The sequence below is a fragment of the Lolium rigidum genome, chromosome 1, assembly GCF_022539505.1.
Source record: "Lolium rigidum isolate FL_2022 chromosome 1, APGP_CSIRO_Lrig_0.1, whole genome shotgun sequence".
Taxonomy (NCBI): domain Eukaryota; kingdom Viridiplantae; phylum Streptophyta; class Magnoliopsida; order Poales; family Poaceae; genus Lolium; species Lolium rigidum.
Window position 1 is genome coordinate 244,266,745 of NC_061508.1, and position 24,863 is coordinate 244,291,607.

At 46.4% G+C, this 24,863-nt stretch overlaps 1 protein-coding gene across 1 annotated transcript; it reads right to left on the bottom strand.

Annotated features, from left to right (window-relative positions):
- Positions 1 to 18,437: 18,437 nt before the first annotated feature.
- On the bottom strand, positions 18,438 to 24,549 carry LOC124656991 (protein O-glucosyltransferase 1-like). Its single transcript, XM_047195634.1, has 2 exons — positions 24,250 to 24,549; positions 18,438 to 19,859 (listed from the first exon to the last, which is right to left on the bottom strand). The coding sequence occupies exons 1-2, from the start codon at positions 24,547 to 24,549 to the stop codon at positions 18,438 to 18,440; spliced, it is 1,722 nt and encodes a 573-aa protein (XP_047051590.1).
- Between the last annotated feature and the right edge of the window lie 314 nt (positions 24,550 to 24,863).

Genomic DNA, 24,863 nt, shown 5'->3' on the forward strand with positions numbered 1-24,863 from the left:
ATGGTGCTTCCCCCTCCTACCGCCACCACCACAATGGCGCCTACAAGAAGCTCAAGCCCCAAGATGAAGACCATGGAGTCTAAACTTCAAGATGAAGGACGGTCTACACAACTTTATGCCAACATGACAATGATTTGTCCCCAAGACCACGTAGCTCCCAATGCTTTCGTTGCACACAAGACGGTCATCATCTTTGGGAATGCCCCAATCTCCATTGTGATGTGTGCACATCCAACAAGCACATGACATGGGAGTGCAACACACCTCAAGCCCACAAGCTCTACTTCGCCCAATTGGATGCCCAATTCGCCAACATGACACTTCAAGATACCATCGTGTTCAAAGAATGGTGCAAGGAAATGGACAAGATGACGACTATGAAGCCCACACTTCAAGATGGAGCACGAGAAGGCCAAGACAAGAGTGACGTTGATTCGAGCCTAGCTCTCAACAACACCATAGCGCCATCAAATGGTGTCAACATGGGAGGCGATGGAGTTGAGAAGGTTGAGCATGGGATGATCCCTTCAACCAAGGAGGCGAATGGAGTTGAGAATGGTGAGCATGGGATGATCCCTTCAACCAAGGAGGCGAATGGAGTTGAGAATGGTGAGCATGGGATGATCCCTTCACCTATGGAGGCGCATGGAGACGAGAAAATCAAGCCTACTCCTATATGCTTGAATGATGATATAGTACCAATCCCATGTGAGCATGAGAGCCACTTAGCCCACTTGAGTGAGAGTGATAGTGAGTTGAGTGACTCCCACCCCATATGTGAGTTTGAGTGCTTCCATTTGGAGGACATGAGTGATACACCGAGTGAGTTGAGAGAGGTAGTTGATAGGTCCATGGAGGCCATTTCAAATTCTAACAACTTAACCTCTACCTCTAGTGTGTTTTCTCATGTTGCAATAGGTTCCATGGAGGACGAGTTCCCGATCATGGAGAAGATGTACATGGTGCATGAAGATGATGCTATCACACCATGCTTGATTGAAGATGAACATGGAGGCCACATGGAGCCTACCTCTTCCACAACACCCACTTCAAATGAGTCGGACTACAAAAGTACCTATATGGGTGTTGATGATGCCATGATCCCACTAGTGGACATGATGATTTGTGAGTGCATGCATGATCTTGATGATACAAGTGCTATGTCATATGCTTCGTTCATTACTCCATGTGATGCTTTGCTTGATAACATTGTTGATCATGTGGAATTACTTGCTTGTGACAATATGGTCATGCCATGCTATGAGAGTTTAACTTTCTCTCCTATTGCTTGCAATATGTTGAACAATTGCTCTTTCCTATGTATTGCTTGCAATGAGGATGATGCTAATGCTTGTGTTGTGACAACCTTGATGAACAATTGCACTTTCCCTAGGTTTGTCGACAACCATGATAAAATGTTGAACATGTTTTGTGCTAGATGCTTGCAATACTCTCCCATTAATGCAACCAAAATGTTGAACACTTGCTCTTTCCAATGCTTGGTTTGCCATAATGTTAATATGCTTGTCAATGAGATTGCCCCCATAGCTCTCTGATACGTCTCAAACGTATCTATAATTTCTGATGTTCCATGCTTGTTTTATGACAATACCTACATGTTTTGTTCACACTTTATATCGTTTTGATGCGTTTTCCGGAACTAACCTATTGACGAGATGCCGAAGTGCCGAGTTCTTTGTTTTCTGCTGTTTTTGGTTTCAGAAATCCTACAAAGGAAATATTCTCGGAATCGAGACGAAATCAATGCCCAACATCTTATTTTTCCCGGAACCTTCCGAGAAAGTCAAAGGGGGACCGGAGGGGAGCCACAGGGGCCCCACACGTGTGGGCGGCGCGGCCCGGGGGCGCGCCCCCCTAGTGTGAGGAGGCCCCGTGGCCCCTCCGACTCCGCCTCTTTGCCTATTTAAAGCTCCCTGACCTAAAACATCGACACGGATTGACGAAACACCACAAAACCTTCCAGAGCCGCCGCCATCGTGAAACTCCAATTCGGGGGACAGAAGTTTCTGTTCCGGCACCCTGCCGGGACGGGGAATTGCCCCCGGAAGCCATCTCCACCGCCATCTTCACCGCCATCGCTGTCTCCATGATGAGGAGGGAGTAATTCACCCCCGGGGTTGAGGGCTCTGCTGTAGCTATGTGGTTCATATCTCTCTTTGTGATCTAGTTGAATATCATCTATGTGCTACTCTAGTGATGTTATTAAAGTAGTCTATTCCTCCTCCATGATGTAATGTTGACAGTGTGTGCATCATGTAGTACTTGGTATAAGCTATGATTGTGATTTCTTGTAGATTATGAAGTTAACTATTACTATGATGGTATTGATGCAATCTATTCCCCCTTTCATAGTCTGTCGGTGACGGTGTGCATGCTATGTTAGTACTCGGTATAATTGCGTTGGTCTATCATGCACTCTAAGGTTACTTAAATATGAACATCGAATATTGTGGAGCTTGTTAACTCCGGCATTGAGGTGCTCTTGTAGCCCTACACAATTAATGGTGTTTGTCATCCAACAAGAGAGTGTAGAGTGGTTTTATTATGTGATCATTGTTGAGAGTGTCCACTAGTGAAAGTAGGATCCCTAGGCCTTGTTTCCAAACATCGAATCTCCGTTTCTTTACTGTTTTGTTGCATGTTTACTCGCTGCCATATTTTATTCAGATTGCTATTACCACTCATATTCATCCATACCACTTGTATTTCACTATCTCTTCGCCGAACTAGTGCACCTATACATCGACAAGTGTATTAGGTGTGTTGGGGACACAAGAGACTTCTTGTATCATGATTGCAGGGTTGCTTGAGAGGGATATCTTTGACCTCTTCCTCCCTGAGTTCGATAAACCTTGGGTGATCCACTTAAGGGAAAACTTGCTGCTGTTCTACAAACCTCTGCTCTTGGAGGCCCAACACTGTCTACATGAAAAGGAGTGTGCGTAGACATCACTCTCTCAAACTTTGGAGACTTTGCCTATATCCATGATGAGCATGTTCATGTGTTTACCCCGCATATTCACCATATCTATTATGATGCTTTGCTTAACGCTAATGGTGATGTGCAAAAGAAATGGACCATCATGATGGATGATGTGTTCATATACCATGCACACACGTTCTTTGCTTTGCCGATTGTGTGTGTAGGTACAAGAATGCCAATGTCAACCTCGATTGAGCACGAGTTGACAAAGAGAGCTCTAGAGAGCATAATTCAAGTGAGTACAAGATCGAACCCGGCTCTAATACCTTCCCCATGCTTTGCATTGAGCTTGCCGAACAATTTCTCTTTCTCTTGGTTCTTTTGCAAGCATGATGATGTGATTCTTACCGTTGGTGTTGCCTCAAACAAATTGACCAATTTCACTTTCATTTGGTTTGTTGGCACACACGATTGTATAAATGTCTTCTTGATGAACTTTTTGGATGATATGTTTTGTGTTGCAACAAACATGAGGACCAATTTCTCTTTCCAATGGTTTGTGCGCACACATGTTGTTGATATTTTGGACACTTCCACTTATGCGCTTTGGCCAAATTCTCCACTTGTTGCTTCAAGGATGTTGAACAATTTCTCTTTCCGATGCCTTGAGTGCAACAATAAAAGTGAATTTCTAAATGAGATGGACACCATGGTCGTCTCACAATTTGGAGTTTTTGTGTTTCCACATTTGGAAGGTGTTCATACGGAGCTCTTACACATTGACCTTGCACATGCATTATTCTTGTTAATTTGTGTTGTGCTAACGGTGTTGTGAACATGAAAGGACATGTCATCGATGATGTGCTCCAATATCACACACAAACATACTTTGCTTGGTCTTTGTTGTGTGAAGGTAAAAGTGACATATGGATGAGCGTCAACGAATGGGTTCAACCCCACACTTCGACTACACAAGATCTCTCCATGAGAGCACACCGACACTTTGATAAGGTGACCTCCTTATACATAAGGCCCCTTGCTAATCCCATGGAACATTGGCTACGCTTTGATTGTTCTCTTGTTTCTCTTGTGCTATTGATAGGGTATACGACTTTCAAGTGGACATTCAAGCGTGGTTGTCATCTACCTCCTATGCAAGTTCATGAAAACTTATCGTCGAGGACGACTCTTTCCCAAGGGGGGGGGAGATGATGTAGCCCTACCCAAGGTCGACACTACATCAAGACCGACAAGCCCTCCTCGTGGCCCAATGACACGAGCTCGAGCTCAAGCCATACACCAAGAGGTGAATTCGCTCCTTTCCATGTATGCATTTGATACCTCTTTGGATGGCATGCTACTTCATGCAGATACCTTGTGTTCAATCAGGTACATCGGTCAAGACACAAGCCATGGAGACCAAGCCAATGGAGAGGGAGCTGAAAATGAAGAAGATCGACCTACAGCGCCCCAGCCGGAACTTCCGCCCCCCAGGACCGGAACTTCTGCCCAGATTCCCTGTGAAGAGAATCCAGCCGAAATTTCCGCCCCGAGAGACCGGAACTTCCGCCCCCCGGAACTTCCGCCCAAGTCCCGCCCTAGTTCCGAAAATGCGCCAAAACGCCCCGGGATGTTACTGCAAGGAAATCGGTCGTTTCCGGAACTAGGCCGGAAGTTGGCCGGAACTTCCGCCCCGACCGGAACTTCCGGCCTCCATTACCTGAACTTCCGCCCAGATACCTCCAAGATGCTGTCCAGCCCCCAGTGAAGGGAATCCAGCCGGAACTTCCGCCCAGGACGACCGGAACTTCCGCCCGATCGGAACTTCCGCCCCTGAGGCCGGAACTTCCGCCTGCACGCGTTTCAGCACCAAAACTGGCAGATTCAGCATGTAACTTACCCCTTCGCCCCACCAACTATAAATAGCCTTGTTGGCTCAGATCTGAGATTAGACTTGATGTGAAATTAAACATGAGCTTTGCTCTTGACCCTTGTGGGAAACCCTACCATAGATCTTAGATCTTGTACCCACCCGGGCTTCTTATCGAATCCTATTGTATCTCTTTGGTGACTTCTACCAATCTTGGTCTTTTGCTTGCACTTCTACCTTTGGGTCTTTTGCTTGCACTTATATCGATTTTGGTCTTTTCACCCTTCTAGATCTATAGGATTTCGATTCGTCGATCTTTTTGCGGGACTTCTACCGAAAGGTCTTTTCCTGCAACTTCTATCGAGTTGGTGGTTCGGGCCAACGAGTACAAACCGATTTGTGTGTGTGTGTGAGTTTGTATCCCACGATTCCCCTTCGCGTTCTTCGTGTTCAACGCGTCCTTCCACCTCCCCCACGAATTCCACCCGAATCCGTGAAGATCGGGCACACCCTTGGGCTTAGCCCTTATCACTTTTTCAAGCACTCTGCTGAAGATTTTTCTCCGAAATCTCACCATACTTGGATAAAACTGCTGAATATGACGATATTTTTAGCAAAAGTCTTCTTTCTTTCTGTTTTCGCAGGAAATAAAATCGAGAAAAAATACCACGGAAATTTTTCACCAAAACAAAGGGCATGGAGCTTGTAATCACACGAGAGGAGCCACGAGGGCTAGTGGCGCGCCCACCTGCATAGGGCGTGCCACAAGGGACCATTTGGCCCTCGAGCGTCGCCTCGCCTCCTCCACTCGTGTGTTGCCTTACATACCCAAAAAAACCTACCCTGCTAGGACCACTGAGCTTTTCGCGAAATAGAGCGCCTCCACGACCATGATCTTCATTTTGGGGATCAGATTGATCCTGCTCTCCACCCCGAATATTGGGATTTCGAGGGCTTCTTCACCATCACCGCCACCAAGGTCATCACCAACAACCATGTGCTCAGTCTCCATCATCATGAGTGAGTAGTTCTTTGTAGGCATATGAGGTGGATGGGGTTTGGATGAGATTGATCATGTAATCATCCATATGTATCGAGATTTGAGGTGTTTATCTTGAGGGTATTCATGTATGAGTGTGGGTACACCTTTGCTATGTTTAATTCTTGTTACTAAGTCTCGAGTAGCATGATTTCAGTACTGAACCTATATTGCTCCATCATATATATGATTTTGGTAGTTATCTGCAAGGTGTATTGCTTATCATTATGTTGAACCTTTGAATCTCAAAAGTAATAGTTAGAAAAAACAAGGGGAATATGTGATAGTTCGAGGATATTGTGTGTTCATGAAGTTTAATGCTTTGTTCCAGACTATTTGAAAGGGTAGACCTTAGTTTCCTGTAGTTCCAACTTGGCCCCGGTAAAATGGGCATGCAGGGCAAAAGATGTTATCCAACCAAACGAACGTCTGATGTGTCACACTCGGGAGGCTCCCAATCCCAAACCCCTTTCGCATACGAGTACATCTCCTTGGATACTTAGTTACACTCATTGCTTGCAACAAAAAAAAAGAGGAGAAGAGGGTGGCTCATGGAAGAACAGCAGAAGGCATACCATTCCCCTGATGCGATCCTCAACCTATTTTCCACGATAGATAAGCATCGCTGATCTCTCCCACACACCAAGCGGTCTTATAGTTGAGGAAACTGAGCAAATATCAGAAAAAATGGAATGAAAACTCCTGATTGGAATTTCTTTTTGTTGAGGTGCTTTGTAATGTTCGATGTTTATTTTAGTGCCAATGCCGTTTTCGCGAAAGAAATTATGAAGTTAATTGTTTGCATTTTTGAACAACTATCGGGGTTGGAGAGTGAAGTTTTTTGTTTTGGCAAAGCAAAAGAGATGGAGCATCAATATAAGAAACTTTTTGGCTGCAAATCTGGAGCTTTACCATTTATATATCGTGGTATACCCATACATCATATAACCCTTCGTAATGCAGAGTGGAATCCTGTGGAGAGTTGGTTTGTGTCCAAACTTGGATACTGGCAGAGTAAAATGCTATCGTATGAGGATATGATAGTTCTTATAAATTTGATTCTAACAAGCTTAGAAATGTTCATGCTCTCCTTTTGGAAATTCCAAAAGAGGGGCCAGGAAACGATTAGATTAATATCACTCGAATTTCTTTTGGCAATCAGATGAAAATAAGAAGAAATATAGATTAACAAAGTGGAACATTGTTTGTAGACCAAAGGATCAAGGGGAAATTGGGATTGAGGTGGTTGAGTTAAAAAAATAGATGTTTACTCATGGCTGTTTAAGCTATTAACTGAAGATAGAATGTGTCAGCAATATTTGCACAAAGTACCTTAAAAATAAAACGTTTGCGCGAGTAGATGCTAAACCCAACGATTTCCTGTTCTGGAGAGGTCTGATGCGTGCGAAGCAAGACTTCTTCGGTAAAGGATATTTTAAAATGGGGAATGGTGCAAATGTGCATTTTTTGGGAGGATGTTTGGATGAGGGATTTGCCTTTATCACAACAATATCCTTCTCTCTACAATATTGTGCAACATAAAATTGAGTTGGTCTCCACTGTATTTGCCAATACGCCTCTCAATGTTTATTTTCGAAGCGGTCTAAATGATAACAAGTGGGGTGAATGGCTGCATTTTTGTCGGTGGCTAATTTCAGTCACCTTATCTACTGAGTCTGATAAGTTTATTTGGGAACTTACAGACTCTGGCCGTTTTACGGTTAAGTATATGTATCTCGATTAATGAATGATGATACTAGATTTCTTCGTAAACACTTATGGAAATGAAAATCCCATTAAAAATCAAAAAAGTTATGTGGTTCCTTAGTAATAAGGTGTTGTTAACTAAGGATAATTTGGCCGAAAGGAAGTGCAATTGCTGTCAAAATTGTTATTTTTGTGATTCTGTTGAAACTGTTAACCATTTGTTCCTTACTTGCCCTTTTGCAGAACTTATATGGCGTATTGTTTATCTTGCTTATAATATACCGCCCCCATCTAAAACTACTAATATGTTCACTAATTGGTTGAATGGAGTGAGGGGGATTGACAAAGATAGAATTCTTACTAGCGGTTTCTGCTCTTTGTTGATCCATTTGGAGAACTAGAAATAATATTATTTTTAACAAATAAAAGGGCACTAATTTCATGCAAGTTATACGGCGGGTCTAGCTTTGAACTTTCCTTCTCTCGTAGGATCAACGTGAGGATATGGCTACAGCCGGCTGCTGATGATTTCTTAGGATTTCTTTTTCTAGGCTAATGGATGACAGCATATTAATATACTAGGAAATGGATAGTCACTTTTTGTGCCTCATTTTTTCATGGTTGATTCATGTGTCGATCTTATCCGATCCATGATTGTAAACTCTAAATATTTTATTTTCCGTACTTTGAAATAAAAGATAAATCGTATGCATCGATTGATCCGGTGGCTAGAGCTATGCCTTTATTTCGAAAAAAAAGAGCCGTCTAGACATGCATTGTCTAACAATTGAAAGCTGAGGTTGATAGTAAGAGTTGTCTAGACATGCATTGTCTGGACTTGATAGTAGGACTGAGGCAACGCGCGGTCGGAGGATCCGTTGGACGTGATAATGTCGGCTTGATCCCGTCGAGGTGCAAGGCAGCGAGATGCGTCGCGGCGTCGATCACACATTCACGCCCTGCAGTATGCTGAGCAAGATGATGCGCCGATGAAGTCGTAGCTCCGTCAGCTGCGTGAACGGAGGTGTCACGCGCCGCGACTGGTAGAGATGGTAGCTCTGTAGCTCAGAAGTGGCAGAACTATTGTTTTCTGCTCTGATAAATGGACATTCGAGATCTTATCAGATAAATGGCCATTTCGTTGTACTTTTGTCAAAGACAATCAGTGGATGTTTTGTTGCCTCCCTCTTCCACTTACCTCTGTAAGTTGAAGCTTTGGCTGAATATTATCAATTTTGTCCATCTTATTCATACCACACAGTTATCACAAGACAAAGATCAATGGATAGTTACTATTGCTGCTCCTGGCTACAAGGTATCTTCTATGTACAAAACTTTGATGCAGCAAGAGCCTGTAATACCTGCTATCTCATGGCTTTGGAAACGCCGTTGTCAGGATAAACACAGGGTATTCTTCTGGCTGCTCCTCCATATTAGATTGAATACCAGAGCTCTGTTACAAAGGAAGAACTTTTTCATGACTAACAACACATGCATAATGTGTAATGAATCTATCCTAGAGACTAGAGATCATTTGCTCTTCACTTGTCCCTTTGCGGCCTGCTGCTGGAAATATCTTTGCCCTGGTTGGATTCCACCACTGGATATTGTGCACAGTTATGTTCGGAACATCATTTAGAGCCTTAAGATGCAAATACAACGGTCTTTCTTCATGGAGCTTATAATGCTTATCTCTTGGTCTATCTGGACGACAAGGAACAATTTTACCTTCAAAGGGATCATTCCAAGCTTATGTCAGTGCAGGCGAAAATTCAATGACGAAATGGCCCTACTGGTTCACAAGGCCAAGCCCAATTCTTATATGGGACTTAAGGCCTGGGTTGATAGATTTGTATAATTTCCTAGCTTACTTTTGCTACTCTTTAGTGCTATATTCTAGCACTAAATCTGTAATAACCTCTTTTTTATTAAAGATAAATATAAAATATGCAGTGAGGAAACTCAATATTCAGGCTTCAAAAAAAAGATGGCTGTCCCACTCATAGTCCGTGCACTTGCTGACCGGTGCTCCTATTCAGCGCTTTAAGCGTTTGTTACGCTAGCAACTCATTCTTTCCCAACAGGTCTTCTTCTTCCTCACGAGTCTGACCTCTCCCCTCCAGTTCTCCACCGAGTGGGCTCCACCATCGGCCGGACTGCCTGCTGCCGCCACCCACGACCGGCCCCGCTCCCGTGGTACCTCGCCGCACCACCCTCCTCCATCCACCGCCCACCACCGGTCTACCGCCACCCGGACCTCCCTTTAAACCTGCCCACCTCCCCCAACTCCGGCAACCCCTGCACCCTAAGCCCTAAGAACAAACGCCGGTGAGCGCCGCACCTGAACCCTAAGACCCCAGAACCCGAAACCCTAAGTACCCATCCTCGCCTCTGCCGGCGATGTCGCGGCTAACTGCGCCACCCCCTTCTCCGGCGAGGTCCTTACCTCGTCCTCGTTCGTCTCTCGCTCCAGATCTCCGTCCAAACTGAAAAAGGCCGAGCCCATGTCGTTCCTCACGCGGGCGTCGGCACGCTAAGGGACGCAAAGAGTGTCAAATAGGAATTGCCCTTGCTGACGTGCATCAGACGGAGGGCCAGCAAGCACGAGAGGTCGCGGATGCTGACATTGTACAGGCGCATGGGCCTGTCGTCGCACGGGATGTAGAAGAGCCCAAGACGGAGCTCCTCGACATGGCAGGCCACCGGGCTGTAGAGCAAGGCCTGGAGCTCTCAGGCCATGTCCTCCTTCCCCATTTACATGTCGTGCTCGTAAGAGGCTGAGTCACGGAAGCTCCACGAGTCGTCCTGTCCTTCCCCGTACGGAAGGTGAACTTATTCGTTATCGGTGAACCGCGGCCGTGGGTGGCGACACCGGCGAAGGCCACACTGGCGTGATGCATAATCATGTAGCGCATGTCGTAGCGGCTGAGGTGGATGTGGGAGCGTGAGTCGAGGACTCGAGGTTGACGGCGCCGGAGGAGGAGCAGATCAAGCGTCACCGCCGCGCGACCGCAACGGTAGACGCGCCCTCCTTTGCGACACGAAGACAGGCGAAGGCCATCCCTGATCGATCGACTGACGTTGGGTCAAAGCAACGCGATCTTCCTCGTATACATGTATATACCATGCAGGGCCGGCCCATACTTATACAGGGCCCAGGTGCAAAATGACAGCAAGGGGCCTATTCACATAAATTATTAAAACACTATATTTCAAGCTAAATAAACTGAATATATTATTATTGAGTATATTATGTCAAAAAATATATTATTATTGAGTACATAGTAGTAGAAATTCATAATATTTTTACACTGAAAATGAAAGCGCATACTAACTTTTGGCTCTAAAATGACAGGACGTAGTAATTACTTGTCTCGATCAAGCCACCGCAATTTCCTATTTCAGAAAGAACCAGAGAGCAGCAATCACCTAAAAAGTGCAAGAAAAGTAATATTAGACAATCACCTAAAAAGTGCATATATAGTAAAGCAGATTAAATTCGATAGAAGAACTAGTTAAGAGTGGATTGAGGAGCGACGGAAAGGGTAAGCCGCGAGCACACCTTTACCTTTCTCGATCTAATCCCAATTCCCAAATGGCTATTTGATTGGGAACGAATTTGAAAATTGAAATGGAGAAGTTTGAGGAACGATAGAGCTGCATCGTTGACCTCAATTCATGGCTGGCCGGGATCTTGGAAGGCACAGCAGTTGCGGCGCGGTTCTAGGAATTTGCGGGAGAAGGAGATGAGCGAGATGGACAAGAAGAGAACGATTGATTTTTTCTATTTTCTATAGGAGACAGAAGTCGAGCGATCCATCTCCCATACGTGCTGATCAGCCTGGACAGCCCATGGGCTTTTACGTCTTCAGAAGGGCTAAAATCAGAAACTTCATTTAACTAGTACTAGAACTACTACCTGGGCTGGGGGCCCTGGGTCGCGAGGGCCCAGTGCGGGCGCACTGTTTGCCCGGCCTGTGGGCCGGCCCTGATACCATGTTAGTTCGTACTTCGTAGATGTCCATATACGTGCCTTCTCAAAAAAATCGACTACTCTGCTTAGGGCATCTCCAACAGAGCGACGTAAATAGACGCTAAGCGACCGTTTGATGCGTATGTGATTAGGCCCAACGGCCCGCCGCATAGTATCCGGGCTGTCCGCGAAGACGTAAATCTGGCCAAATCTGCGTCTTACGTGTGTCTCTGCGGACGCTGTGCGAACGCACCGAGTGTCCGCTTGCGTCTAGTGGACGTTTCGTCGGGCCCACCTGGCAGAGACCCAGGCACAGTGCGTCTTCTCAGACGCCCCAGTACTGGCGTCGAGGCGTTGCTTCGGCGGTCTGCGACCACGTTAATGGCGATGCCTCGTGTGCCGAGCGGCCGTCGCCTACCTCTGCGCACGAAGTAATGACGATGCAACGCGTGCCGTGCCCCTCCGGCCTATATAAAGAGGGGCGCGCGCATCTCATCTCCTCCCACACAAAATCCTAGCCGCCGCACAACCTCCATCGTAGCGCCGCCGACGCACAACCTCCACCTTTGCCATGAGCAGCGCCGGCCGCGACCAGGCAACCACGCCTCCACCTCCGACTCCACATCCCCCGAGAGCTCTGACGAGGAGTTGAAGGACGACGAAAGCAGCGATAACATCCTCGACGCGGCTAGGGACGCGAAGTTCATGGCTAACGCGGAGCAGGAAGCAGAGGAGGAGCGAGCGGCCCACGCGGCGTTCGACGCCGAGATGGAACGCCACAGGGAGGCGGCCGCCGCAGAGTAGGACTCCTCCGACATCGTTTGGTCATCTAATGACCCTGATGAGCCTACCCCGAAGGAGAGGGTGGCGGAGCAGAGGGCGTTAGTCGACCCCTTCGAGACGCTCAAGAAGGCCGAGATTGCCGCAAACGAGACGCTGCGGCAGCGCCTGCTAGAAGACGCGGCAGCGCACCAAGCTCTAGCGACCGCACATCGAGCGGCGGAGAAGCAGACGAGGAAGGGACGCAATGACAGGGCCGCGCCGTCAGGCAGCAAGTAGCCTAGGGCTTGTATCTCCTTTAGTTTATAGTATAGTAGCTCTTTACTCTTGGTGAATGAAAAATATTATTGAAAAATATTATTGAAAAATAAAACTGGATCGCGCCGCTGGGAACACACCCGGACGTAAACTGACGCGCGGTAAAAATATGTTCGCGGAGCGATGCAAACGGACGCACGCGACCATTTTTTAACGTCCGATATACGTCGTTCCATTGGACATGTCCTTATATTACAATGGCAGCCGCCGATCAACCGATATATAGTATAAGCCTAAAACTAGGAAGGATAAACCGATACACCATAGAGCGCTGCTATAAGTACGACTATTTTCCTACAGTTATCGGCCGTGCTGCCAGGAATCGTTGTACAGTTATCGGATGTCTTTTGGGACGTTGAATGTCATGTGTGAACCAATTTTGTTTATAGTAGGTCCTAGCTTGACTTGATTATTTTCTAGTAATCACTCTTCTATGATGGTTTGGTCAAATTTGTAGGCAGCATACTCCCTCCGTTTTAAAAAGAGCGTACTTCTGAATTTTTTAAGACATATTAAGAATTTTGCATTGGAAAATATCAACTACTCCATATTTAATGAGCTAAGTGCATGTAGATAACAATGGGATCATGTGGTAGATGTTTTTGGTCTTGATTCCCGTGCAACAAGAGAGAAGTATGTTTTCCTACTTTAAAATGCATTAAGGCTAGTCATAGTGGGGAGTAACTTAGACTAGTAACATGATATATGTTACTAGTCTAAGTTACTACCTCCATAGTGGATAGTAACTTATATGTGGTGTCATGTACTGCGTCAATTACTATGGTGTAGACTCAACTTGTCTTGGGGTGTGTGATGTTATGATAACATAGCTAGTTACCACCTCACCCTCTTTCTTCATTCATTGTCATGCCATGTCAGCAAAATGATTTGGTTGTGTGATGTTACTAGCTAAGAGCATCTCCACTCGTTGGGCCTGCCCACGACGAAATCCGGACGAAACAACCGCCGGATTGGACGAAATAAAGTCGTGGGGACTACCGTATTTCCAGTCGTCCACCCGGAGTTCGGCGGACATAGTTTAAATTCAAACAAACCGTCGTCCCGCGCTACAAATACGGCCAGTTGATCGGCAAAAGGATCAGCCACAGATCGGCGATAGGAGGGAAATTACACGGAAACAGGCTCATCGGCAGTCCCGGCTGGCACGGCGGTGTCCGACGGACCAGTTTCCTCACACGCCGTGGTCGAAGCGGCGGCAGTCAACGACGAAGCAGCGGCAGTCGGCGTCGAAGCAGCGGCAGCCGGCGTCGAAGCAGCAGCAGTCGACGTCGAAGCAGCGGCAGTCGACGGCGTAGACGGTGAGGAAGACGAGGTAGGAGCCGGCGGAGACGATGAAGAACTGGCCGGAGTGGGTCGGAGGATGTCGCTGCGGTGGCCCTGGTACCAAATCCTCGTCTCCTCGTCCATCGGATCCGTGTTCCCGCCCATCGAAACGCCAAGTCGGTGTTCCTCTTCTTCGCCGCCATCGTCGTCTTCGGCCAGGGCGATCCGGGCGCCTTGGTTGGCGAGCATCTCCCGCCACCTGCCGTCGAACTTGTCGTCCCTCCCGGCGGCGTGCGTCCTCGCGTCGGCCCAGCACTTATCGAACGACGCCTGCAGCCTGTCGGCGGGATTGCCCGTCTTTTTGAGCTCTTTCAGCTTCTTCTGGCCGAGTACCGGGCGCCCATCCGCCGCGCCAGCCGCCGGAGCGTCGGGGTTGTACGACTCGGTCTTGCTCTTCGAGAGGGTCTTGCGGGTTTCCGCCCACTTCTCGCACTTCTCGATGCGGGCGTAGACGTTCAGAAACTTGAACTGCATGCCGGTGTCCTCCACGTACATGTCCAAAGCACGGCGCAGCTGGGGAAAAAGAGCACGGCGATACGGGTCAGCTCACGACGATCTTCACGGTGCACAGCTAACCTCGGTGATGCAGGGACGACGGAGCATACCTTTTGCTCCAAATCGTGGCCGCTTATCGGCCGTTCTTCGACCTCCTCCTGTATGTCGTTCCATTTGCTGCACGCCGTCTGTATGATCCCCCAATGGGTGGCCATTGCTTTGTCTCCCCGGTTCATGATCGTCTTCCTGAAGTAGGGATCGACGAGTTTGCGTTCGTCGAACGCCTGCTTCACTCGAAGCCAATATGTGTCGAACGACTGATTAGCCCCAGTTATGCCATTCATGGACACGGTCATCCAAGCTTCGGCGAGGCACTCCTCTTCCTTCGGCGTCCATTTGATACGCGGTTCGGCAGGCGGCGAGTCCTTCTTCCTCTTCTTCTTTCCCTTCGACAGGTTGGCGGCGGCTTTAGTTGGCTGTTCTTCTTCTTCGTCTTCTTCTTCGACGGCTTGGCTTCCGTCGGCCACATCTTCCACATACTCGTTGCGTGCCGCGACAGCTGCCGTCGCCCTCGCCTCCTCTTGCGTGAAGAACCCCGGGCTCGCAGCGGCGGCGGCCATGAAGAAACCCGGGCTCGCAGCGGCGGCCATGGAGCCGGAGGTGATCATCTCGTGGATCTCCTCGTCGTTCGGCGCCGCCATCGCACCGAACAGGAGCGGCCCTCGTCGCAGGGCCGGCGAGGTGCCCTCGTACTGGTTCCCGCTGCCGCCGCCGTCGAGCTCGGGCGGCGACGGCGTGAACCTGGACGGTTGGACGTAGGTACCCTCTTGGAACATGGCAGGCGGCGACGGCGAGTAGATCGAAGGAGAGAAAGTCGACGGGGAACTGCTTGTACCTTGCGTCGGCCATTGGCCGGGGAACATGGCGCCGCCGCCGCCGTGAGCATGGCCCATGCTCATGGCCATGCTCATCTTCCTCGCTTGTTCGTCCTGGGCCGCCGCCGCCGCTCTCTTGGCGGCGGCTTTTTTCACCCTCTCCACCCTGCCGCTTGTTTCGACCTCGCGCCGGATCTCGTTCGCCGCCCACTCTGTGTTCGACATACCCGGCGGCCGCACCTTCTTCGCCCGCGGCTTCCTCTCCTTCGGCGGCATGGTGGTGGACGAGAAGACGAGGAGGAGAACGGCGGTGGACGAGAAGACGGGAACTGGAACTGGAAGACGAGGAGGAGAATGGCCAAATTCGGCGGGAGAGTTTGGGGATATGCAAGCAAATTGGAGGGAAATCGACAGGATTTGGCTTTCCTGTCGCCGACTACGAGGGTCCACACGACGTTTCGCGCCAAATTCTTTCGTCCGGAGTCCCCGAGTGCGCCCCGGGGGACCGGGGATGGCGTGGGCTCGCCGGATGGATGAAGGGCCAAATCCGGACGAAAACGAGGAACCGGGGGCGCGACTGGGCCGAATTGCGCCGTCCGGATGAAAAAAAAACGTCGCTCGGGGGCCTCGTCGGGGAGACGAGTGGAGATGCTCTAAGTTACTCCCACTATGAGCAGTCTAAAAGAGAGAAGTACACATTTTTTAGATAAATTTTAAATCTAGATGCTCATTTATTTGAGGACGGAGGTAAGTACCTACCACCAGCAAACTGGCATGTATCGTGCTGTCAGTTTCAGCGCCAATTCGAGATCAATTTGTTTTACTGCCCATTGCAAAAAAAAAAAAAAAAACTGCACTAAAGTGGTAGATTTTTGCAAGCGTAAATCAAAATGCATATAAAGAAGTGATAGTTTTATGCGGATAAGTGATAACTCGTAAATCCCCCATCATCAGATCAAACTCGAGCGAGCGATTACAGTATAAAACCATGCATATCGATTTTTTCTATCATGCACTCCATCTTCGTGGATATTTGCTCATATATGTATGTTTGTTTGTTCACAAAAAATAGTCAAGATGTACGATATATGTTAGTTTCTTCACAAAATCCATTTCCCATATACAATATATTTTGCTCTCCTCCATAGCTGGTCTCCGGTGATCTCCTACGCCGGAACCAGGCCGGCTCTTCTCTGTGGATTCGATCTATGGTGGATTAACTGCAGGGATGGAGGTGGCCGAAGCTTTCTTAATAATATGGAGGTTCGCGTCTCTGTTTGTGGTGTTGTCTTCTTCCTCTTGGACGGCCGTGGCGGCGAGGGAGAGGGAGAAGGGGGCGCTGCTTCCGGACGTGGTGGCCGTCACTTCGGGTGGCGGTGCGGATCGTCGGGAAAGGATATTGCTTCAGGTACGGGGAGGTGGTTTGATGGTGGCAGGCATGCCGATTCCGGATCGGTGGTTCGCGATCCGAGCTTCGACGATCGGGATGGTTCCCGGTCGATGCAAGCACAACCGACTTGTCTCCTCCGCCTGTGGGGAGTTTCTCTTGCGACTCACAAAGCCAAGGATGGCGAGGATGCTGGCTCGATCCGGCGAGGTGGAGAAGACGGTGATTGCGGGGTCCGGGTCCTCCAGGACTTTAGTTGTAATTTTTCTTTCTTTGGAGGTTTTTTCTGCAATTGTGCCTGGGTGCGTGTCTTCCTCAAGGATTCTAGGTGTATCCACGTGTGTGGCCTGTGTAATGTTGCTGTTTTATTTTAATGAACCGCGGTTACGTCTCAAAAAAAAAAAAAAAAACACTGCAAACTTACAAAACTCCATAGAGTGCTTCAGAACTAGAACATTACAAAATATTGTCTTAGATATCCAGAATATAAGCTAAAATGAACGGAAGGAGATTTCATGTTCTTGAGCACCAGTGCTCCCGCCACGTGCAGTTTTCTGAGCCGAGGTGTACTTTCTTAATATGGCTACTTGCTGATGCTAAAACTATCACTCGATCACGAATTATGTATGTAAACCTTGCCTTACGAATAAGTCAACAGCACTGAGAAAGCTTAGGAATATAGACTTTCTTTTTGATTTCTTTGCTCTCTGGTGGTAGATTCATACAACGTGCTATACTGAATTTCAAGATATTAGCTGTGTCGTTCCTTTTGGTGTGCAAGTTTATGCCTTGGTGAGTTTCGTCCTTGTGAAAAATAGAAATACATCTGGTTTCGTATGCAGGAACAGTGGTTCCTTGGAGGAGGTGGGTGGGATGTTAGCTGTGCCAGATAATTAATGACCATCGGTAAAAATTAATGAGTCCAACGACTAGTCAACCGGAATAAAAAATGAGTAAGACCCAGTTCCTGATTAGCAAAATGGCATCTTTCCTAAGCAAGTTCCTGGTTAGCAAAATGATATCTTTCCTAGCAATGTTTACACAGAGTTGCTTAAGGTTCCATTTCGAACTAACATCCATCTTTTTTTTTTGAAACGGTTAACTTTTTTTTAGGTAAACGGAACTAGCACTCATCTGAAACTGCTAAAACTACCGACGACCGCCAGTAAAACATTTCTTTTTGAACAGGCTTGCCAATGGAACTAACAGCGCCAGCCCAACAAACTATAATAAGGAAGGACGACATACAAAATAAACTGGAGCTAATCGTTTGTTGAGCTGTGATCACAGGTCTAGGATTGACCTCCATGAGTGGCGTGACTCTGCAATGGTCGGCAATGGTAGAATGCCATTGCGCACAGTGCAAGAACACGTTGCACATCATTAAATGCTCACCAAAAGAAATACAGCTTGGCTGAAGATATACTTAGTCAAATACCATAGGAAGTTGGTCGTGTACTACCAGCATATGGACAATTGGATGGACCGACTGAAGAGAATGGACGGCGCACAGGGCTTGCACATGGCAGGATCACTGATGCCCAAGTGCCAAAATCACTTTTCGAAAATGAAGTCCATATAGTTGATCTTGCTATGATTGCAGAACGTTGTCTCCAAAATAAAATACATGTTGTAGAAATGTAGCAAAATATTGTTTCTAAAACGAAATCCATGTAGCACAAATCTGCGTCCGTGTCATGAGCTGCTACCTCCCCTCCATCTTGGCTACTTTGCTTCGCACATCCTCTTCTCTGGCGGCCATCTCCCTAGTATCCTCGGCGGTGAACGGTGGCGGGAGCGTGCAGGGCTCGTCGCGGGCCACATACCTCTCCCTGGACTCCATCATGAAGTCCCTATCTCGACCTTGGGCTGGGCAGGCCATGGACTCGGGGCAGAGCTCGACGGCCTTCTCTGGCACGGTGGGCCTGTATCGGAGCAGAGCGGCGTAGCGCGTCAACACATGGAGCATGTACTCGTATACGTACTCCATGTCCATCTCGTCTCTCGCGAACCCGCTGCCCTCCTCGCCAATCCGGCGTGCCTGCGCAGGGTGCGCGTTCCCCCAGTCTACGGCGGATTTGATGGCGCTGCACTTGTTGGCGGGGTCGATTGGCCAGTAGTGCTTTCCGGCGACTAGCCCACGGGAGAAGAAGTCCCTAAACGTGGTGTCGATGACTAGCATGGGCGAGTCGCATGCTAGGATGTACTTCTCGCTCACCGACCATGACCGCCCCTGCACATAGATCTTGTACCTGTACCGACATTGGTTCGCCAGGTTAGAGTCCTTGAACCCGTTGCGGGTGGCGTTATCCCAGTCCTGCGTGAACAGCCGCGCGTTCCACTCCTTCCCGGTGGCGGAGTCGTTGTTGCACTTCATGAGCTCCTGCCGCGCCCACGCCACGACAGGGTTGCCCTTCCAGAAGGCGTAGGGCTCTCGGTCCGGCCACCGGAGGCGCGCGTTCTCCCGGACGAACTCCTCCATGATCGGGCCCCATGGACGGACGTTCACCTCCGGCCAGCCCCAGAAGGACCAGTCGGGCCAGAGGATGGCGAGGTCCACCTTCTCGTCCTTGCAGTAGCGGAAGAGCGGCGGCATGGCGGATTTGTCGGGATAGTAGTCTGGGGGATGCATCGGGGGCTCGGGCACGTCCCAGCTGGAGAACATGATGTCGACGTCGGGAACACGGCCGGGGTAGCGGGCGAGCAGCTGCAGTACGCCCCACTGCGTGAACACGTCCCTCGTCTGGAACGACGGTCGGTACGTCTCGACGTAGGCGCGCCCCGACACCACCACCAGCCGGAACTCCGCGTGGGGCTGGGCGCTCTCCAGCACTTCTCGCGTGATCCCAGTCGCGCGCCATGGCTCGAGGTCGGCGTGGATGTAGCGGAAGTAGTCGGGGCACCACGGCGGCGGCACGCCCGGAGAGTACTGCTTCCGTTTTTGTGATGATGAGGACGCTGATGGTGCTGACGGTGAGGCGCGGCAGAGTGTTGTCGGGGTCGACGTGTCGTTGCCGCAGCTGAATGGTATCAGTATGGGGGGCGTCGTGGATGAGCGGGTCCGGCGAGAAGCGCTTCCAGGCCGACTGAAGCTGCTGACGCCGGTGGCCGGCAGGAATGAGTAGAACTGTGGATGAGGCATAAACATTAGCACAATATAGCTAATTAGTAGAAAAGCATTTGTTCTAGCCCGGTATACTCACTAGTAGAAAAAGGGGTCTTTCGTCCAACCCTTTAGTACCGGTTTCCTTACGAACCGGTACTAAAGGGTGCATATTACATCGGTTGCACTTGCACGAGACCTTTAATACCGGTTCGTGACAGGAACCGGTACTAAGGTACCCTTTAGTACCGGTTCGTGTCACGAACCGGTACTAAAGGTTTTTCCTGCTCCCCACGCACCTCCACCCCCCCAGTGGATCGCCTTTTTTGCTTTGTAAAATACAAATGAAAATGATAGAAAATTCAAAAAAATAAAATGTTTTCAGATTCTTGTATGTTATGCAACCTAGTATTGGGAAAATTAACAAATTTGAATTTTCACTTTTTTTGCAAAAAAGTTTTGGAAAATGGTAAAACCGCAAGAACTTTTGCGTACGACGTCGAAAAAAAACGTATAATATATCAAAATCATCGTGGGAAAAAGTTACATCCGAATTCACCTGGGTTTACCCGGTTAGCCAAATTTTAGATTCTCAAAATTCCAAATCAAAATATGAAAGCAGGAAGATTTTAGGTTTTTTCCAAAACTTTAGAATTTTATATATTTTTTATTTTTAAAAAATTAAAATTAATAATTATAAGATTTTTTGATTCCCAGAATAACTATTACTTTTATCAAATTATAAGATTTTCAAATTTTCAGGTTTAAAGTTTGGCAAAAAAATATTAAAAGTTTAAAAAATATATAAAAATAATACAAATTAAAAAGTTAATTTTATTTATTTATTCAACATTATTATTACATCATTACTTTTGTTTATTAAAGAAATTATTTGCAATACAAATAATAAAGAAGTGTCACATTGACCAACATGTTAATAGGATTGATATGATACTACTATCAACAACATGCGCGCAAGCACTTGGAAGTGGGACGGAAAGGAACCCGGAAGTTAAGCGTGCTAGTGTTGGAGTAGTGTGAGGATGGGTGACCGACCGGGAAGTTTGACCAAGGGTAAGTAATTGACTAGAGATTAAGTGTAGTTAGAGACTAACGGAAATATTAGAAATTATGAAAAAAGGGAGTGAAAAATAATTAGAAAAAAATGGATAAAAAAAATTAAACGAAATAGCCTTTTTGTGAAAAAAAATAAAAAAAAGATCTCCAGCCCCGCGGGCACCTTTAGTACCGGTTCGTAAGGAACCGGTACTAAAGGGTGGAGGCCTTTAGTGCCGGATCTTTAGTACCGGTTCCAAAACCGGTACTAAAGACCCTTTCAAACCGGTACAGAAGGGGGGTTTCTCTACTAGTGACTGGACAACAGAAACGAGGTTATGTGTTTCACCAACTATAGAAGAAAAACAGTTATAAAAAATATAGAAAAATAGAATTAGCTTCTTCCCGTATCTCTTTGTACTATCGCAGAATATGTACTCCTTAGTCCCTAAAATACAGATCAGTTATCACAGATTTAGTAAAAATGTAGGTTAATTTATATCTTGATTTGTTAAACCCGCGACATATATTTAGGTCTGGAGTATTTATATTTGATCTGAAATGCACTCAACTGCTATAATACTATATAGATGACATATGAAAATATACTGTATTACATTAACTATCTAATAATAATGATCTTATATTTTACATGTTAAATTATTTATTCCAAATACTTGGTCAAACTCGATATACTTCCTCCGGGCCAGATTAACCGGCGTCCCTGAAGAAACAAGACGTTTCTAAACCCACGTCGATTTAGACGTGTTTGCACTGATGATTGCATTCAATTAGGGTAATCCTCTTCTCTCCAAATTTTTCTCTTTATTCTATCGCGTGCATGGCAACGCTTAGACTAGTCACAATGAGAAGTATCATACACTAGTATCATGTATATGATACTAGTTTATGATACCACCTCCACAATGCATAGTATCATAATATGGTATCATACTTATGTCATATTTAATGTTTTGTAGAATCTCAATGCAAATTTGTGTATATAATGTATTTATCATGAAGTTTTCTAGGTTTATGTGTCATGATACAGTATCATATTATGATACTACTCTCATCTCTCACCTCATTAATTGATGTGACACATCAGATTTTTGCCAACATGGCATGCATGATACTACTTAGGCTGCTCATAGTGGAGAGTAACTTAGACTAGTAACATATGTCATGTTACTAGTCTAAGTTACTACCTTCATAGTGGGTAGTAACTTAGATGTGGTGTCATGCAATGTGTCATTAATTATGTTGTAGACTCATATTACCTTGAGATGTGTGATGTTATGGTAACATAGCTAGTTACCACCTCACTCTCTTTCTTCATTTATTAGTATGCCATGTCACCAAAATGTTTTGAGATGTGTGATGTTACTACCTATGTTACTCCCACTATGAGCAGTCTTAGACTGGTCATAGTGGGAAGTAACTTAGACTAGTAACATATGCCATGTTACTAGTCTAGGTTACTACCTTCATAGTGGGTAGTAACTTATATGTGGTGTCATGCATTGTGTCATTTATTATGTTGTAGACTCATTTTGCCTTGGGGTGTGTGATGTTATGATAACATAGCTAGTTACCATTTCACTCTCTTTCTTCATTTATTGGTATGCCATTTCACCAAAATACCTTGAAATGTGTGATGTTACTAGCTATGTTACTTCCACTATGAGCAGTCTTAGAGCAAGTATAATAAGGCTGACTCAGCAGGCTATAAGAATTAAAAATAGTGTTGTTTTGCTTAGGTGGATGAGAGAGAAGTGGAGAGAGAAGAGAGATGGGCTCTAATGCAAGAGCCAGCTCTTGCACGTGCTCCTAGGCACTTTGTGAGTATGTGTGGTGGACCTTTTATACATAAAGTTATCAATCTTTAAAGCCAACTATTGTACAAGTTAGCTATAAGCTGACTATAGCTGGCCTTATAGCCAGCACCCAGCTGCACTATTAGAATTGCTCTTAGAGCAACTCCAATAGTATAGCCGGTTGTTGGCTATAAGCAAGATGTCATGTCATCTATAGTCAACATGTAACTAACAAGTACAATAGTTGGCTATAAAAATGTACTACTTTTTCAATGGATGACCCACCTTTCATTCACACCTTGCCTAGGAGCACGTGCCTAGGAGCACGTGCTAAGAGCCTACTCACATTCCCTCTCCTCTTCTCTCTCATCCAACTAGACACAAATATATTATTTTAATCCTTGTAGCTAGCTGACTAGATCTTATTGTACTTGCTCTTATGATACTCCTAGTGGGGCTAGTCTTAGTGCATGCAGATTCAATGCGTTGTCTACGGGAAAAGAACTGACCATTGCATGCAGAATTAATCATGCGGTTACTGGCCAGTTCTGGGTCAAACCATGATCGTTGAACTCCCTAATTAAACGCCACAATCAACGAGGCAATATTAGGCTTTAGCCGAGCGTTTTCTTGTACCAATCAACGATTGCCTTGGTCCCATCAATATCTCATACGCGTTGGTTAATCTGTATCGGAGGGAGTATTTTTTTTTAAATACCATATTTATTAGAAGCATTGAGTATGAAGTACTCCATACTACTAGTAATAAGTTGTTTTCTTTCTTTTTTCATGGAGATGTGTGCGATGTTTTGGGGCGGTGGCAAAATCCGTTGACTATAGTTAATGAGCATGTGACTGCAATTAAGAGGCCAAATCTACCTAAACTGCAGGTTTACGCAAGTGATTTTTTATTATGTAAGAGTAGCAACTTATATTACTCCCTCCGATTCATATTAATTGACTTCAATATGGATGTATCTAGAACTAAAATGTGTCTAGATACATCTATATTAGAGTCAATTAATATGAACCGGAGGGAGTATTAAATTGGTATAACATGAAACTAATTTTCAAGAAGATCCTAGTGATGCTAAATTGGTGCCATAAATATTGTCAATTTTTCCTGTAAAATTAGTCAAACTTTAAATTATTTAACAAAATAAAAGAGCTAGAAGTCATATTTGAGGACCCAGGGAGTACACTTAGCATTTGCTGCTAGCTTACCTGTACATTATTACTCCTTCCCCTTGTTTTCGTATTTGTCTTTTGGCCAGGAAAGCTAGCGAGTCATATTACACTTAATGGAAAGCTGGCTAGTGGCTAGTAGGTTTGCAGTGCATGCAGTTCGTAGGATCGATCGATCGTTTCTTCCTAGCTTCGTTCAAAGGCCTGTATTGACGAGATTTAAGTCTTATAATGTCCTGTAAGTTATGTATGGCTTGCTAATTTAGTTCATGATTAAAAGGTACTTAGAACAGGTCGGGATTGGAATTGGATTCATACATATCTCATGCAGTGGGTATAGCTGGAAGTGGACTTACAGCAGCGCTAGCGTCGAGGTGGATCCATTTGGTGCCGACGAGCAAAGCAAGAAACACAAGGGTCGCGATGACCACTCCAACGCCGCTCCTCCTCGTCGTCGTCGTCCTAAAGCACGGCTTCGTCGTCGCTGATGACGAATACTGACGCTCCACCTCCGGATCGTCGATGGTCTCATCCCCAGCTGAAGGAGGCAGCCGCATCATGGACGTACGCCCTCTCCTCGTCGCCTGTGTATTTAACTCCGGGTAGCTAGTATATGAACTGAAGACGAGGAAAATGAAGTCATCTCCGATCCCCATGTCGGCATATATATAGCGGCCCGGGATGTCTTGAAGGTTGTTCTGCGTCTTCATCATCGACGGAGTACATAATAAATGTTTATAATAATCTGCATGAAACTGATAAATTTTTGCTGGTTTGTTCTGCTGTTTAGCAGTTATTGCCGGAGAGCTGACTTCTTCCCCAACGGAAGAAAATTGTGTTATTAATGTCCTTTTCAATACTGTATAACAATCTGTCGTTGCTAGAAGAATATTGAAAGGCTCATTAGTTTTCTTTTCAATACTGCATTGTTTCACAATGAAATTATATACTAATGTGGAATTTTCCGAGA